The sequence below is a fragment of the Pongo abelii genome, chromosome 12, assembly GCF_028885655.2.
Source record: "Pongo abelii isolate AG06213 chromosome 12, NHGRI_mPonAbe1-v2.0_pri, whole genome shotgun sequence".
Lineage (NCBI taxonomy): Eukaryota > Metazoa > Chordata > Mammalia > Primates > Hominidae > Pongo > Pongo abelii.
This window is the reverse complement of record NC_071997.2, coordinates 104,863,496-104,881,215: the sequence shown is the minus strand read 5'-3', so window position 1 is coordinate 104,881,215 and position 17,720 is coordinate 104,863,496. Positions and strand designations below refer to the sequence as shown.

Below are 17,720 nucleotides of genomic sequence, written 5' to 3'. Positions count from 1 at the left end.
GATTTGCTTAAGGACACTGGAAAATTATTTTACTGCTCTGATTAAGTCTTTTCATGGTTGGACCCCCGTGAGAATTTTTGTCTGTGGAATGAAGAAATGAAGTAGCCCGGTGAAGAGGCGAGGAGGTCAATTGAGGTTTTTAGCTCAGAAAATTATTGCCCCAGTGAAGTAAAGGGTTTAAGGAAAATAGTGTTTGAGATAGACTCTCCTCCTCCTTATTTTTTGGTTTTGCAATTTGTACTTTTGAATACTCGTGACAGCGAGTGCTCTCTGTGTGCCAGGAACCGTTCTAAATACTTTATTGATGTGCACCAAGTCAGTGGATCCTCATAACAGCTCTCTGGAGCATGACTGTTATCCTTATTTTACAAATGAGAACACTGAAGATGAGAGAGATTATTTAACTTTCACAAGGCTTTAGAATTTATAGTGTATAACAGTAGCATCTCAAGCAGCAATCTAAGAACGAAATCCTTTCAAACTACCTAATAACCAAAAATACGTGAATGGCACACTTATCCCATTACCCTGTAGTTCCAGATATGCTCATATAGCAGATGCTAAGTCTTTTCATAATCATTTAAATATAAGAATTTGAAGATATAAAAAACGTTTTTTTTTTCTATCTTTAGAAAGCACTTTTCAGTAACAGGAAAGGGAATCCTTTAATGACACTTCAGAATCTATTAATTCTTCCTTTTCCTTTCTTCCCCACTCTTCTTTATCTCATTCTCTATTTTTGGCTCTACCCTGTCATCAGTTTCCTACTACAATTCTTTCCCTCTACTTTTTCGTTTTCTTTTTTTTTCTTCTCCCCATCTCCCTATCTCCCCATCCCCACTGGTTTTCCATCTATTCTTTCCTTTACTCTGCTTTTGTGCTTTCCATATTCATTCAAATTTATTTTTTTATATAAGTTAAGCATATACTGAGCACCAAGTAAGTGTGAGGCATTGTTGAGATACAAACATAAATAAAGCATGTAGCATGAGAGCTAATCAGGGTGAGATCAAAGCTCTGCTGGTACATTCCCTTGGGAATCTGAGCTATTGGAGCATGCCAAGGTAAATACTCCTTAGGCCTTCCCTATATGGATCAGGAATTTCTATGGGATTTAGATAAATAGTATGCAAATAATATAAAATATGAGCCCCAGAGTTCAGAGAATAGGCAGCATTTAGGACATGTTTTGGATCAAGGCATAAAAACAGTGGCCTAAAAACTTTACAGGAATATTTTCATTGGAAAATTACTAGTGTTTAGTATAAAAATTACTTCTTATAAAATAACACTGTACATTGAATGTATGAAAATGGTATTTAAGTTGGCCTTGGCCCTGGGGATCTCTTATATAACATTTACTAATATGAGTAATAATTACCAGCATTCCCACAGTTGAAATAGCAAACAGTCCGGGACATTTCTGTAACTTGTTTGACCTTGTCCGCTCCAGCTCTACCTTGCTCACTTGCAGTATTTATGAATAGCTTTCAGGTACTTCCTATGTGTTAGCAGGTATGCTGCTGGACACTGAGGGATCCAGGCTTTAATGCATTCTCTTTCTTCTTAGAGTTTTCAGTCTAGCAGTGCCTGTCTCTTAGGTTTTGCCCTTACTTAAAGACAATTGCTCATAACTATTTCTCCTTCCCCTCACTTGGCCAGATCCTATGCATTCTTAGAGGCCAGTTGTATTCCAGTGAACCTTCCTTGGTTACCCAAGCTAAAAGTGGTTTCTCTGCTCTCTTCGCTCCTATTGTGTTTATTTTCTTTAACCACTAATTTGGCAATTAATCATGTTAATTGCTTTGTGACTTGTATCTATTGTTGTCTTGACTTGTTATTTGAATTGTGTTGTGTGACTTTCATAGTTTGATTTTTGTCTTCTGATTACAAGTTCTTGAGAATAGAGACTCCTTTGTATAACTCTTATAGCAATGATCACTCCAAACTTTTTTTTTTTTTTTTTTTTTTTTTTTGAGACAGAGTCTTGCTCTGTTTCCAGGCTGGAGTGCAGTGGTGTGATCTTGGCTCACTGCAACCTCCGTCTCCTGGGTTCAAGTGATTCTCCTGCCTCAGCCTCCCAAGTAGCTGGGACTACAGGCACGTGCCACCACGCCCAGCTAATTTTTGTATTTTTAGCAGAGATGGGGTTTCACCATGTTGGCCAGGATGGTCTTGATCTCTTGACCTCATGATCTGCCCGCCTCAGCCTCCCAAAGTGCTGGGATTATAGGCGTGAGCCACCACACCCAGCCCAGATTTTTTTTTTCATTATGCACCCTGTCTTCGTCAGTTTGGGTTGCCGTAACAAAATACCTTAGACTTGGTAATTTATAAACAGCAGAAGTTTATTGCTCACAGTTCTGGAGGCTATAAAGTCCAGGATCATGGCTCTGGTAGATTGTGTGTGGTGAGGGCCCATTCCTCATAGATGGTGCCTTCTGTGTGTCCTTCCATGGCAGAAGGGCAAAGGGGCAGACAAGCTCCCTCAGGCCTCTTTTATAAGGACACTAATCCTATTTATGAGACCTCCGTTTTATGAGCTAGTCAGCTCCCAAAGGCCCTACCTCTTAATACCAACACATTGGGGATTAGATACCAATAGGAATTTTGAGGGGCCACAAACATTCAGACTATAGCACACCCCAAATCATTTTATTGTGTACCTTTGCTACATGCGTATTTACTTATAAAAATATATTTATCGATTATAAAACATACATAAAATATAAGCTAAAAATGATATAAAGATAAAATAAGCAACACTGTAAAAATAATTTATATTACTTATATTGTGGTATTTTCACCTGCCATACCTGAAAAAGAAATCTGAAAAAATATGTAGATACTAATGGAAGAAATGCTTTTGTCATAAATTAAGTGTCCAGAAATGTGAGGGTCTGTCTCTGGACTCTTTATTCTGTTTTACTGGTTTGTCTATTTTTGTACCAACATCGGTATTTTAATTACTAACATTTATAGTAAATTTTTAAATCCAGTAGTGCAAATTTCCTACCAAAGTTTTTCTTACTGTGGTAAAATACATATAACATAAATTTACTATTTTAATCATTTTTAAGCATACAGTTCTGTGGCATTAAGTATATTCACATTGTAGTACAATCATTACAACTATCCATCGGAAACTCTGTACCCATTAAACTGTAGCTTCCTATTTCCCTCTCCCCTCAGCCCCTTACAACTACCGTTCTACTTTCTCTGACTATGAATTTGACTACTTTAGATACCTCATGTAAGTGGAATCATATAGTCTTTGTCCTTTTTTGACTAGCTTATTTCACTTAGCATAAGGTCCTCAAGATGTATCCATGTTGTAGCATGTGTCAAAATTTCCTTCCTTTTTAAGGCTGGATAATATTCCATTCCATTGTGTGTGTGTGTGTGTGTGTGTATATATATGTATAGTATAATATATATATATATATAATTTTGTATAGTACTACATTTTGTTTATCCATTTATCCATGGATGGACACTTGGATTGCTTCTACCTTTTGTTTATTGTAAATAATCCTATCAAGTTTTTCTTCTTCAAGATAATCCAGTCTGTTCTAGGTTCTTGGCATTCTATTTGTATTTTAGAATCTGCCTTTCAGATTGCAGATCAATTTAGGGAGAACTGACAACTTTTCAATATGAGTCTTTTTTTTTCTCACTCCATGGCTCAGGCTGGAGTGCAGTGACCTGATCATGGCTCACTGCAGCCTCGACCTCCCTGGCTCGGGTGATCCTCCCACCTCAGACTCCCAAGTAGCTGGTACTACAGGCACATGCCACCACGCCCACTAACTTTTTGGTATTTTTTTGTAGAGACAGGGTTTCTCCATGTTGCCCAGGCTGGTCTTAAACTTTGTTTTTATTTTTTATTTTTTATTTTTATTTTTATTTTATTATTATTATACTTTAAGTTTTAGGGTACATGTGCACAATGTGCAGGTTTGTTACATATGTATACATGTGCCATTTTGGTGTGCTGCACCCATTAACTCATCATTTAGCATTAGGTATATCTCCTAATGCTATACCTCCCCCTTCCCCCCACCCCACAACAGTCCCCGGTGGTCTTAAACTTTTGAGCTCAAGTGATCCACCTGACTCAGCCTCCTGACATGCTAAGATTACAGGCGTGAGCCACTGTGCCCGGCCTCATTATGAGTCTTTTAATCCATGAACGTGATATCTCTGTTCATTTATTTGTTTACTTATTTTCTTCTTAATAATAGCTTTCTGCATAGAGATCTTGCACATCTATTGTAACATTTATTTCTATATATTTGATCATTTGATATTATTTTAGATGGCATCTTTCTAAAGTTTTATTTTCTGACAGTTGATGGTATATGGAAATACAGTTGACTTCTATGTATGCTCTAACAACTTTGCTAAACCCACATATTAATTCCAATAGTGCCTATGAACATTTGCAAAATTTTCTATGTTCACAGTCACATTTTCTGCAAAAAAGTAAGTTCTGTTTCTTCTTTTCCAATTTTTATACTCCTTATTTCCTCCATCCTGGCTAGGACCTCCAGTACAATGTTGAATTAAAGTGATGAGAGTTGGTATTCTTGCCTCATCCTCTGTCTCAAAGAAAAAAATTTTAATGTTTTGTTTTTAAGTATGATGTTGCTTTAAGTTTTTTATAGATAGCATTGATCAGATTAAGGAAGTTCCCTTTTATCCCAGTTTATAGAGCGCTTTTAAAATTATGAATGGATGTTTAATTTTATCAAACACTTGTACTTATTGAGGTAATCCTATCAATTTCCTCTTATTCTCTTAGCAGAGTTAATTAAATGCACATATTAGAAAAGAAGAAAGGTTGAAAATTAATAAGCTAAGCATCTATCTGAAAAAGTTAAAGGATTTTTTTCCCCGCTCCTAGTTAGCTGTTAAAAACAGTATGTGAGCCCATCATTCCTACTGAAACCATGTTGTAATTTAAACCACATTTTTGTTATAGGGACACCTACCAACATTTAAAAATACTTCCTACTCTAAAGTAGAGTTGAAGTTTATCATTTATAAATGGAGATATGGCATAGAAGCTGAGAATAACAGTTGACGCCACATGAACTGGCAAACACATTTTCTTGAATATTTTAATTTTGTAATTTTTAAAACATTCTGGGCTGAGTCACTTATTTTGGTGATGGCATTTTGGAATCCTATGCTAGGAATTAAATGTATCATTTTTTCTAGTAGGGTCTAGCCATAGTTTTTAGGCTTTAGAGATAGAATGTACTTGATGTACCAAGAATAGCCCCATTCCCCTGAAAATCAACATAGAAAATCTATCTGAATGCAATTTTGTCTTCTTTTACCAATTTTAATTTGTCTTTTTTGCTTGTAAAAAGGTCTAAGACTTGACCTTGTGGATTTGATCTGGCCAGTTAGATGGGGTATAATTATAGCCCTTTCAAGGCTGAATATGTAAGATTCCATGAACCAGTTCAGATGCCTTTGCAGATAAAATGCCCATGTTTTAGATTATTTAGATAGATGTTAAGATACCCTTTGTCAGTCTTCCAGCTTCTTTACTGCTGCATCCAGTCTAGAAACCATGATAATTTTTGAAACTGAGTAATCGATGTTAGATTTAATTCAGAGAAAATAAATTCTAAAAGATGAAAATGTAGTTAATATTAGTTAACAGTAATTTACTGTAATATGTGACTTTTTTTTTAAAAGGAAGTTATTGATCTTTGAGCATATTTTATTTGAGAGTCACTTGTTATTTTAGGTTGCCAAAGTTGAAGACTTCCTTCTCAGCTGATGTTAAATATTGTTGGTTTAGCACAAACGTCACTATCAAGAAAACAGGAAGCTATGTAGGACACATGCCAAATGGTAAATTAATAGTCAGGGTAAAGGAAACTGACGTAGACTCAGGGAAGGAACCCTGGACTCATCTACTTTGTTCTTTTTAGGTGGCTTGAAGAATAGAAATGGTCTAAGTCATTATTTTTTCCAGACAGTGTATCAAAAAACAGGGTTAGCCCTATTAAGCCAGAAAGAGTATATTTTCTTATATTTTGCATTATTTTAAAACTGCTAATGTTTTAAAGGTTGTAGAATATCTTCCTATAGCTTTGTTAATCTAGATTAGTTCTTGGCTGTCACTAAAAAGCCTATAAAGTATAGTAAAATTTGCCTACTTTTATTTTTTGTAGTGAAACCTTAACATTTGAGTTGGATCTCAGTAACCAGGAACAAATGGTAATTTAAAGAGTAGTCAAATCCAAATTTACCTTTCATTATTTACTTAAAGTTTATTTATATAAAGAGTTTGCTAAATCAATGAACAGTGTCATCATTGTAGAGTCTGTGTCATCAAGTTACAGGGGGCTTGTTCCCTCTCTTGTAGCCTTGATTTATGTGTTTACAGTTTTTATACTTATTACTGATAAATAATTTTCTTTTCATTAGAACACATGTAATAGAACTTCTTTTTGGCAATATTTTGTCATCTTTTACTTCGCATTTTTCTAGGTACTTAATAAAATATCATTTGTTAAAAACATTTATAGTTCACCAGTTATAAGATTTATAGTTATAAATCTTTGTAAGTCACTAATTATGATTTAGAATTCACTAATCATGATACATCTCATTAATCTGATGGTTTTCTCTTAAATTATTGAGAGATGGTTTAATGTAGTAATTAAGAAAGTGGGCCGTGGAGGCAGACATCCTGGGTTTGGATCCCAGCTCTGTCACTCACTAGCAAGTTACATAAGCGTCTACGTGCCTCAGTGCCCTCATCTGTAAATTGGAGGTAATAACAGCACCTATCTTGGAAGGTTGCTGTAAGTTTAGATAGTTTAATATAATTAAAGAACTTAGAATAGTGCCTGCCACGTTAGTAAATGCCCGACAAATATTAGCTGCTGTTATTTGTTTATTGTGGAAATATAATAATTATAGGTAATAACTTAAAGTTTAAATTCTGAATTGTGTGTACAGTTCTTCAAAGGGAAGACCTTCCACGAATATCACACTTTTGCCTTTCTTGGAGGTGAGGATGAGCACATCATCCCAATTCCAGTTAAATCAACAGTCTTTTTTTGTTGTTGTTGTTTTTAATCATGAAAAGAGTACAACGCTAGGAGTCAAGATATATGCATTCATTCAGCAAACCTTTATCCTCATACATAGTTGTTGGAGTATTCACCTCCTGGATATCAGTGCTAGACACTGGAGATTTAAAGATGCCTAGGCCATGGAGACTAAGATATGGTTAGAGTGTCCTGTAAGTGGTTTCCAATCCCAGAGTGCCAGTGAGACCCTTTGCTCTTTGATGTCATCATCTGTAAAATGACAGTTCTTGAGCTTAGTTTATGAGTGTTAGTAATATGCTAAAATTTCATCAGTGCTGGGTACTTAGCACTGTGCTAGGTGCTATACTAGGACTTACTTAAAAAAGAGTATAACATAGCGCTTGACACTAGAATCTTATGATCTGGTTGGGAAAACAAGCCACAGTGAGAAAAATAGACAAATAATACTGGGAGTCATGTGATTAAATGTAAAATAAGAGACTCAACAGATGAGAATGTGCGAAGGTTCTTACGCTCAGCATTTTATTGCGTCAATGATTAACTGCCATTTCTGTAATAAAGTACTAGATTAAACTACCTCCTTTGATGCTATCAAGAATTCCCGCTTGATAATTCCCACTTTCATGATCTGTATAACGTGAGTTTAACTCCCTTTGCTCACCCACATGTTGAACTTTAAAATAGTGCATTCCCGGTATATTTAGGTAATTTGAAATTGGTAAAAGATACATTTTTACAGCATAGTTTTTATCCAAAATCCTTTCTGTACTCTAACACCAAGATATGTTTTTTGTTCCTGTTACTGCTATATTCCTAGCACTTAGTGCCAGACACACAGTGAACACTGATGAAATATAGTTGAGAGACGAATTTGAAATTATACTTAACTGTCAGCAATTTTAAAATCATTTAAAAATAATTTTTAAATTAAAAGTGATTCAATTTGGAATACTGGCTTTTTCAACCTTGGCTCTAACTACATGTGAGGACAAGTTGCCATTCTATAAATATAATTTTAATGTAGCCAGTAGCTTTTTCTTTGCTAGCTTTTTCATACTTGTATAAGGAAATGGCTTTCTAGATGAGTGAATTTCCCTGCTGTATTAGTTATCTGTTACTGATTTATGACAGCAGCTTCATGGGAGACCTTAAGCTAGAACTGCCCAGCCAAGCCATTCCCAAATTCTGACCCAAAGAAACTGTGAAAGATAATAAATGTTAGAAATGTGAAGTTTCGTGATATCACAGTATAAAGACTTTCATATGCTTTACTTGAAGTCTGTTCATCAGTATATCACCCTGAATTCTTTCCTTCTGAGAAGGAGTGAATTACTTTGAAAGAAAAAGATAAAATCAGGCCATCATGGCCAAGTTTTCCTAGTCAAATAGAAAAGGGTCGTATTTAGCCTTAAAATATTTTATAATTGTGTCCAAGAACCATGGCTCATGCCTACAATGCCAGACTTTGGGAGGCTGAGGCGGGAAGATTGCTTGAGGTCAGGAATTCGAGACCAGCCTGGGCAAAGCCCTGAGACCCTGTCTCAAAAAGAAAAAAAAATTTTAGCTGAGTGTGGTGGTGTACCTGTAGTCCCAGCTACTTGGGAGACTGAGGTGGGAGGATTCCTTGAGCCCAGATGTTCAAGGCTGCAGTGAGTTATAATTGTGCCACTGCACTCCAGCCTGGGCTCTAGAGCAAGACACTGTCTCCTAAAAAAATTATAATAGTAAAATGGTTCATAGTTCATATTTATTATAAAAATCAAAACAATGCAGAAAGCAGACGGGTGCAGTGGCTCTTACATATAATCCCAGCTCTTTGGGAGGCTGAGGCAGGAGGATCGCTTAATTCCAGGAGTTTGAGACCAGCCTGGGCAACATGGTGAAACCTTGCCTCTATTAAAAATACAAAAAATTAGCCAAGTGTGGTGGCATGTGCCTGTGATCCCAGCTACCTGGGAGGCTGATGTGGGAGGATCGCCTGAGCTCGGGAGTTTGAAGCTTCAGTGAGCTGTGATTGCACCACTGTACTCCAGCTTGGGTGACAGCAAGACCTTGTTTCAAAAAAGAAAAAAAAATGCAGAAAGGTAATTAGAAGAATGTTGTAAAAATCATTTCAAATCCGGCCACATTTTGGTTACTCTCCTTCTGAAATCTGTCTATATGTGTAGATATACATACTTACAAGTATCCTTTTTCCATAAGTGGAATCATACTATTTCCATGTATTTTTAAAGCTTTTTAAGCATTACCATGGGTTTAGAATTTACCAAAACTCCCGTTAGTGCTATATGACATTGGAAAGATCACTTGCTTGAAGTGGGGACGGGAGTGGGTAATACTCCCCAAAAGCACAATCAAGTCAAAATGGTAATCTCCAGTTAGCTGCAGGCCTTCTGTTTTGCTGAGAGGAATATACAGATTTGGGGCCAAGAGTCAAACTCCTCGAGGCAACAGAGGAAAGCTCTTTTAAACCCATGTTCTTTTTTTTTTTTTTTTAGACGGAGTCTCGCTCTGTTGCCCAGGCTGGAGTGCAGAGGCATGATCTCAGCTCACTGCAACCTCTGTATCCTGGGTTCAAGCGATTCTGCTTCCTCAGCCTCCCTAGTAGCTGGGACTACAGGCATGCACCACCACACCCGGCTAATTTTTGTATTTTTAGTAAAGATGGGGTTTCACCATGTTGGCCAGGCTGGTCTTGAACTCCTGACCTCAGGTGATCTGCCTGCCTCAGCCTCCCAAAGTTGTTGGGATTACAGGCGTGAGCCACCGCACCCTGCCCCTATGCTCTTTTTTGATTAATGGAAAAATGAGCACCCTCCTCTTGTGCAACATGAATTTTCACAGTAAATTAAAGAACATGACCAAACCAATTTTAGACAGAGGTAACTTAAGAAGAGGAAACATTTTAATTTAATCTTAGAAGAAACTTGAGGTACATGGCATTGGCTTGTTTCCTATAAACCTATTTATCCTAGGTAATATAAGGAAGATAGAATGTAACATATCTTAAATGATTTGCCCAACATTTCATTGGAAGACAAGCTGAGTGCCACTTAGGAGAAAGAGACCTACTAATGGCAGCTTTCCTCTGTTGCCTGAGCACTTTGGCTCTTGGCCCCACATTTGTAGATTCCTCTCAGCAAAGCAGAATCCCTGCAGCTAACTGGAGATTATAATTTTGACTTGAGTGTGCTTTTGGGAAGTACTACTCTTCATACCCCTGTCCCCCATTCCCACTTATGATATTGGAAAGTAAGTGATCTTTCCAATATCATAAAACACTAAGGTGAGGTTTTGTAAATTTTTCTATCTTTTCTGTGACGTTTTAGTGGCCCTTATAGATTGGCTAGCCCACCCATTAGCCTGACTGTTTCCATAGAAGATTTGGCTATCATCTCACACTTTAAACTCTCCATTTCCTTTTCCCTAAACATGCTCCTTTCCTAGAAGTCTTATTCAATAAATCCATTTGTCTCGTCTCCACTGCTGTTACCCTAGTCCAAGGATCCATCGTCTTTCTTTTTTCAGATCTAAAGTGGTTGTTATTATTATTATCCTACCTGCATTGGGTTTTCAGTCCCAGTGAAGACTGAGAAACCTGGTGAGACCAGTAGCATCTCTGGGGGGTAAACACAAGACTCATCCACGTTGCTCCCAGCTGCCCTGGCCTTCCTACAACCCTTAGAGGTTTGCAGTCCCTGTTCCTTATAGCCAGCTGTGTAGCGATGTCTTTCCTTAAATAGTAGAGACTTTGAGCAGCAGAGCTCCTCATCCCATTCCAGGTGGATAACCACACCCTGAAACACTCCTCTCCATGACTGAAGGTGAGAGGCTGAGGGGAATGGTCTCTGCCCTCTGTGACCCTGTTCGTTCCTTTCCAGCACCATTCTTGCTCTCATGCACCTGAGTGTGGGCCTTATCTGCCAGGTGGGCTACACTCTGCTCAACCCCCACATCACAGAACACTGTCTCCTCACTGAAGACTGTGAAGTGGATGTTTACTGAAGCAGCAGCATTATCACTGCACCAGAGCTAGAAAATGGACAGGCAAGGATCTCTGTAGATAGCAGAGAAGTAGGTGATACCATCTACAAATGCATGTTGGTTTTGCTCCATCATCTTTCTTGACTAAAATGGTCTCCTCCCTGGTCTGGCTGTGTTCATTTTATCTCTTGTGGTCTTTTTTTTTTTTTCTATACAGTAGACAAAATGATCTTTTAAAAACATAGATGTTTTTACTCTTCTGCTCAAAACCCTCCTTTGTGCTTCGCATAAAAGCTGAATGAATTGCAACCACTTGCAGGTCCAGTGTGATCTGTCCCTTGCTTTTGCCCCTCTCTCCCTCATTTACTGTGTCCTAATCTTTTGCTCTTCTCTCCCTCATTTACTGTGCTCCAGCCTTATTGCCCAGATATATCAAGATTTCTTCCCCAGATGTACCAAGCTTTTTCCTGCCTTCACACCTTTGCACCAGCTGTTTCCTCTGCCTGGAATGCTCTTTCCCAGAACTTGGCATGGTGGGCCCCTTTGTATTATTCAGTTTTCGGATTTCACCTCCTCCAGAGGTCCTCTTTGATCTTCCAGTGTAAAGTAGCTCTTGCTTCAGTGCAGCACCCTGTTTTATTTTCCTTATAGCATTTGGCAATCCTAAACCATCTTTATGTGTTTGTCCCTTGTTTATCATTTTCTTCTTCCCTCACTAGAATTTAAGTACCATGAGACGGTAGATCTTCTCTGTCTCGTCCGTCCTATAATCCTAACACCTAGAGCAATGCTTGATAAATCTTATCTAAATGAAAAAAATCAGTGAATGAAACACAGAGATAGAGAAATATACTTTTTTCTTCATAAAATTATAATTTGTTAGTCAACACATAGGAATTGTACATATTTATGGGGTATATAATGATGTTTTGATACATATAGTGCATAGTAATAAGGTCAGGGTAATTAGCATATCCTCATCTCAAACATTTATCATTTATTTGTGATGGAAACAGTCAATATCCTCTTTCTAGCTATTTGAAACTATTTATTATTGTTAACTCTAGTCATCTACAGTGGTATAGTACACCAGAACATATTCCTCTTATCTTGCTATAATTTTGTATCCTTTAACAAATCTCTTCCTATCCCCCTTAGAAATGTACCTTTTAATACACTGAGGTTGCTGGAACCAGCTGTTGATGTAGTAAGGGAGGAAGGTGACGTGGCAGGGCACAAAAACACTTAACCAGTTCTGGTTAAAGCGTATAATAAAAAGTGTGGCCCAACAATGAGTGTAACCATTCGGGAAAAAAACAATTTTTCATTGACGAAGGAGTGAGTTATTCAAACAAACTGGAACCAGGTTAATCCTGAGGATTTCCTGTACTACTAATAACTTCAGTCTTTAAGCTACGTAGTTAGATAATTTGATCCCGAAGCCCCAAAAAGATCCTTGATTGTGAATGGTGTTTTTCATAAATTTAAAGCATTGCAGTTGAATGCAATAGAAAAGGAAAAATCTTAGTGTTGCTTATAGGGCTCATAACAGCATGCTCATAATGACATGATGCTCATTACCATCATTAGATTATACTTCATAATGCTAGAGTTTATGTGTTTTCTGTAGTCTTTTAAAATAACTACTGTGTTGTGGGGTAGAAAAGATTATACTAAAAGGGAAATATGATGCCTCTAAAATGTACTTGGAGGAATTTTTTTTATATTGAAAGGAAAACGAGAAAGTATTCTTAAAACCTGTGAAATATAAAAATTTGTTACCATTCAATTGCTGGTGCAACTTAGTTGTTTAGTTTATAAACTGGTATTTTTATTGCCCCCTGAAGATAATGAGGAATAATCAACTTAGTGATTTATGTTAAACATATCCTTGTTAAAGTTTCTGTTTTTTTTTTTTTTTTTTTGTCTTTTTTGATACAGAGTCTCACTCTGTCACCCAGGCTGGAGCACAGTGGTGCAGTCTTGACTCACTGCAGCCTCCACCTCCCAGGTTCAAGCGATTCTCCTGCCTCAGCCTTCCGAGTAGCTGGGATTACAGGTGCCCGCCACCATGCCTGGCTATTTTTTTTTTTTTTGAGATGGAGTCTTGCTCTCTGCCCAGGCTGGAGTGCAGTGGCGGGATCTCGGCTCACTGCAACCTCCGCCTCCCGGGTTCAAGCTATTCACCTGAGTTAGCCTCCTGAGTGAGTAGCTGGGACTACAGGTGTGTGCCACCATGCCCAGCTAATTTTTGTATTTTTAGTAGAGACAGGGTTTCACCATGTTGGCCAGGATGGTCTCCATCTCGTGACCTCGTGATCTGCCTGCCTCAGCCTCCAAAAGGGCTGGGATTACAGGTGTGAGCCACCCTGCGCCTGGCCTAATTTTTGAATTTTTAGTAAAGATGGGGTTTCACCATGTTGGCCAGGCTGGTCTTGAACTCCTGACCTCCAGTGATTTGCCTGCCTTGGCCTCCCAAAGTGCTGGGATTACAGGTGTGAGCCACCATGCCTGGCCACTGTCTGGTTCTTTTCTCTTTCACATTCAAATCGTTTTGGGAAAAAGTAATAGTAAATCTCTAACGTGGGATCTGAGTTACTTAAAGCCAAAATTTTTTGAATTTATTTTTAAATGACTCTTGCCCTTCCAAGTTGCCATGTAGGGAAGTTGTACATTTATTTCAACTTTGCATACATCCGTTAAATTACTTTTATAGGTTCTTTTTTACAATTGCTTCACAGCCAGTTTTGGAATTATGAAAGAAAATTAGCCTCCTTGCTTTCATTTGTAAATTAAAACCCTCATCTTTTTAAAACAAAATGAAGACATATTACTTTCTCAATTGACTTCATATTAATATTTTATTAACTTATGAAGCCTATGCAGCTGTTACACAGTTGAACTTATGACTTCTAAGATAATATATTATCTTGTACAGCAAATCTGTGAAGAGCAAGAAACATTGTATAACTTTGTGAAATAATAGATTAAAAAAAAAAACCAGGCCAGGTGCAGTGGCTCACGCCTGTGATCCTGACACTTTGGGAGGCTAGGTGGGAGGAGGATCACTTGAGCCCAGGAGTTCGAGACCACCCTGGGTAACATAGTGAGACCTCCTCTCTTAAAAAAAAGCCAGGTGTGGTGGTGTGCACCTGTGATCCCAGCTGCTTGGGAAGCTGAAGTGGGAGGAGCTTGAGCCTGAGAGATTGAGGCTGCAGTGAGCAGAGATTGCACCTCTGCACTCCAGCCTGGGCTACAGAGTGAGACCTTGTCTTGAAAAACAAAACAAAAAGAAAATACCAAACTGTTGAGACTTGGGTAACTACCCCCCACCTTTTAAATTTGCATTTTACTTGAAATTGAGTGTGCATTGTGCTTTCCTGCAGATGAAAGTTATGGTGTGCCAAATCTAAAGGAAGCACTGTACCTTTGTGGAAGGAAAGAAAACCATCTGGTACCAGAAAAAGGCTAAAAGTGGGCTCTTTTTTGTACTAACAGAATGAAAGCTAAGAGTCCATATTTAAAATATGATCATAAAACTATTCTTATTTTACAGTTCTTGGCGTAAGAATAGACATGTGTTTTGGATAATATACCTAATTTTAAAAGTCAAGATATGCCTCTGAGAAAAGTAGTTGAAGCACACTGTTGATGTTTGTCGTTAGAACACATGTAAGTTTTATTGTGAAATAAATGAATTATTTGTTTTAGGACGAGTCTTCATGTCTTGGCTTCCGTGACTATTAAAGGCTTTTATTTTGTTCTGTAAGCCAGTGTTTTAATCTGTTCTGTATAAAGATCCTGTTTTGTTTAGTATCATAAACATGTGGGTTTTTAAAGTTTGTTTTTAAAAAATCTTTTTTTTCTTCTGTTTCTGCATTTTTTAAAGCTGCACATCATTGACTCCTGGGCCCAACTGTGACCGATTTAAACTGCACATACCATATGCTGGAGAGACATTAAAGTGTAAGTAAATGATGACTGTTTTACTCAAAATGTAGGTTACAGTGTCAGCTACTGGACTTTGTGCTTTAGTTTTCATTTCCGGCTGTTAGTTGTTATCTCCTAAGATATTGTTCACTAGCATTTACCACTTTTCTTATCTGCCATTCAATTCTAGTTTGATTAAAAGTAAGGCAGTTGACAGGGAATAAGTTGTGGTTAAATAGGCATGCACAGAAATTCCTGATATTTAGGCATGCCTGGTAATTTTTATGTGTTTTTTTCTCTATAGGCGGCTTTTGCGTAATACTCAATAAAGAGTCCACTGCTTTAGAATACCTGGCCATTTAGAAACAGTTTTTAGGTAGGAGTGGCTGCTGTCCATTACTGCTGCTAACCCCCCTGTGGAACCGCTGTGCCACGACTTGTCGCTGATGTATCTCCTGTTGTTACCGAAGTGTAAGAGTCCTACCTCAAAAACTCTTGGCATGGCCTAGGCATATCAACATGTTATCTCCTTTATAGCAAGGATCAGAGATACAAACAGTCTACAAGGGCTAGATTGGTAATATAGCGAGGGAAACAGGCTAGGTGTGGCAAATTGGGACACCCTGTCACTTAAGGGGAGTTACCTTTACTGATTTATTGAGAGAAGGTGGACGTCTGAAGTTTTACCTGAATTCTGTCAGTTTTAGATGTTGCTACTTTTTCAAAATTAAAAACATAGTGTCGGCCAATATTATGTAGGCTAAACTGAATGTGTCTGTGGGCTGGCTTGAGTTCCTGGACCACAAGTTTTTGATCTTGGATGGATAGTATGGAAGATCTGTCATTGGACTTAGCCCATCAGCTACAGCAGCTGTCTAGGCTGTATCAGCTTTTCTCTGTCACTATTACCAATACTGAACCTCTAGCCTAGTGTGGAAATCACAGTGGCTTTGGTTGGTTAGTGTTGGTAATCTCACCAGGAATTTTCTCTCTTGAACCTATTCTTGTGGTGAACAGCCTATTAAAGTTTTTCTATTCCTAAAAAGCAAAATAAAGAACATGGATATTAAACATGAAACAGATGGGTAAACCACTTTTTGGCCATTGGACCAGTGTGTTTTTACCATTACATGCCAGGAGGGGCCATGTCTCTGTATTCTTAGTACTATATTCCGTAGAATCACTTGATACTAATTTATCAAATGCAAGATTAAATGAGAAATGTTGGACATGCTGACTTGTTAGCCTTGCATTATTAGACCATTTTCTGGAAACCATTAAAATATAAAATAATTTTACCGGTCTGAAGTAGTAGAACAGATTCGACTGCTACTTTTTTTTTTGAAAAAATTATTAACTAAATTTAAAAGAAATGATCAGAGTAAATAATTCATGTGGTTAAAAATGTAAAAGTACTGGAATTTTTTGATACATGAAACCAGTAGTCTTCTCTTCCAGTCCAGTTTCCTGAGAGAATCACCTGCAGATTCTAAAAATTTTCGGTTTAGCTCTCTGGGGATGATCTCCATATCTTTAAATAATATACTTTTGCCTCTGTTTCTTGCCTTATCAGTTTTAGACATTGTTATCTTTTGACTTCCTGCGCTGATACATGAAGCTTCAGCCTATTTTCCCTATACCCCTTAACTCTTTTTTCTTTTCCTTCTTAATGTAGTTATATCACCATTATTGGTTCCTGTGTTGGTTACACTGTAGCTTAAAAATTTTTACTTACTTTTTTTAATGGATCACTTTAGACATTGTATTACACAGTTAATGAATAACCCTTAAGAATTCTTAATAAGTACCTGGTATACAGTTAGCTTTGTTATTACTTAAGGACAATCTCTAAGCAAGAATGGTGAATACTTAGGGTAGTATACTCTTTAGTTTTACATTAACCATAGATACTGTGTCTTTTGCCTCTGCATTTTATGAGATGAATATATTAGCCCCTGCCCTTCCTTCAATTCCTCTTTCTTCACCTCCCAGCTTTTGTCTTTGGTTATTTTCCTTTTGCATTTTCAAGATTGATAACTTACTGTCCGTTCTAAATCTGTAGTTGTCTTCTGTGCCTTGTCTATAAATTGCTTGAATGATTGTTTCCTGGAGGCCTGTTCCTGCATAATTATCACTGTGAGATTTGCCTTTATTACTCTTTTGAATTTGACCTTATTTTGTAGAATCTATGTATTGTAGATTCTATGTTTTGTAGAATGATTTCTTGATAAACAGGTTACCTGCTTATCTTGCTGGCACCCATTCTCAAATAACTTGCTCAGATTCTATTCCTCTTTCTACCCTTCTGCTTTCCTTTAGCCCATCTGATAATTTTTTATTACTACAGTCACAATTAGGTATCTTAATTTCTAAGAACTCTTTCTTGCACTGTTTCTCATTCTCAGCATCTTGTTCTTATTTTATGAATATAGGTCCTTTAAAATCCTTCAAAGAATAAAATTTAGAGATTTTTTAAAAAAATGTTTTCTTCTGTTATCTGAATTATTTTAATTTTTCCTAGGGATTAAATTTTTGTTTATCATATTTTTTCCCTCTATTATGCTATAAGTTTTCTTCAAATAAAAGGTATTCATTTCTGTTTAAGATAGACAATAAACTAGTGATTGGGACTTCTGAGTAGGTGAGCAAGGCTTATGGAATGTGTGGATGAATGATGGGCCAGATGTGAGTCACCTGTTCTAGCTCTCCTCACATAGTTTGTTC

At 37.3% G+C, this 17,720-nt stretch overlaps 1 protein-coding gene across 8 annotated transcripts in view; it reads left to right on the top strand.

Annotated features, from left to right (window-relative positions):
• Positions 1-17,720, top strand: part of BABAM2 (BRISC and BRCA1 A complex member 2) — a 457,873-nt gene that overhangs the window by 29,140 nt on the left and 411,013 nt on the right. For all 8 annotated transcript variants that reach the window (XM_024241865.3, XM_054545266.1, NM_001131287.2 and 5 more), the window contains 1 exon segment: positions 14,956-15,032. In XM_024241865.3, coding sequence (XP_024097633.1) covers positions 14,956-15,032 — 77 coding nt within the window.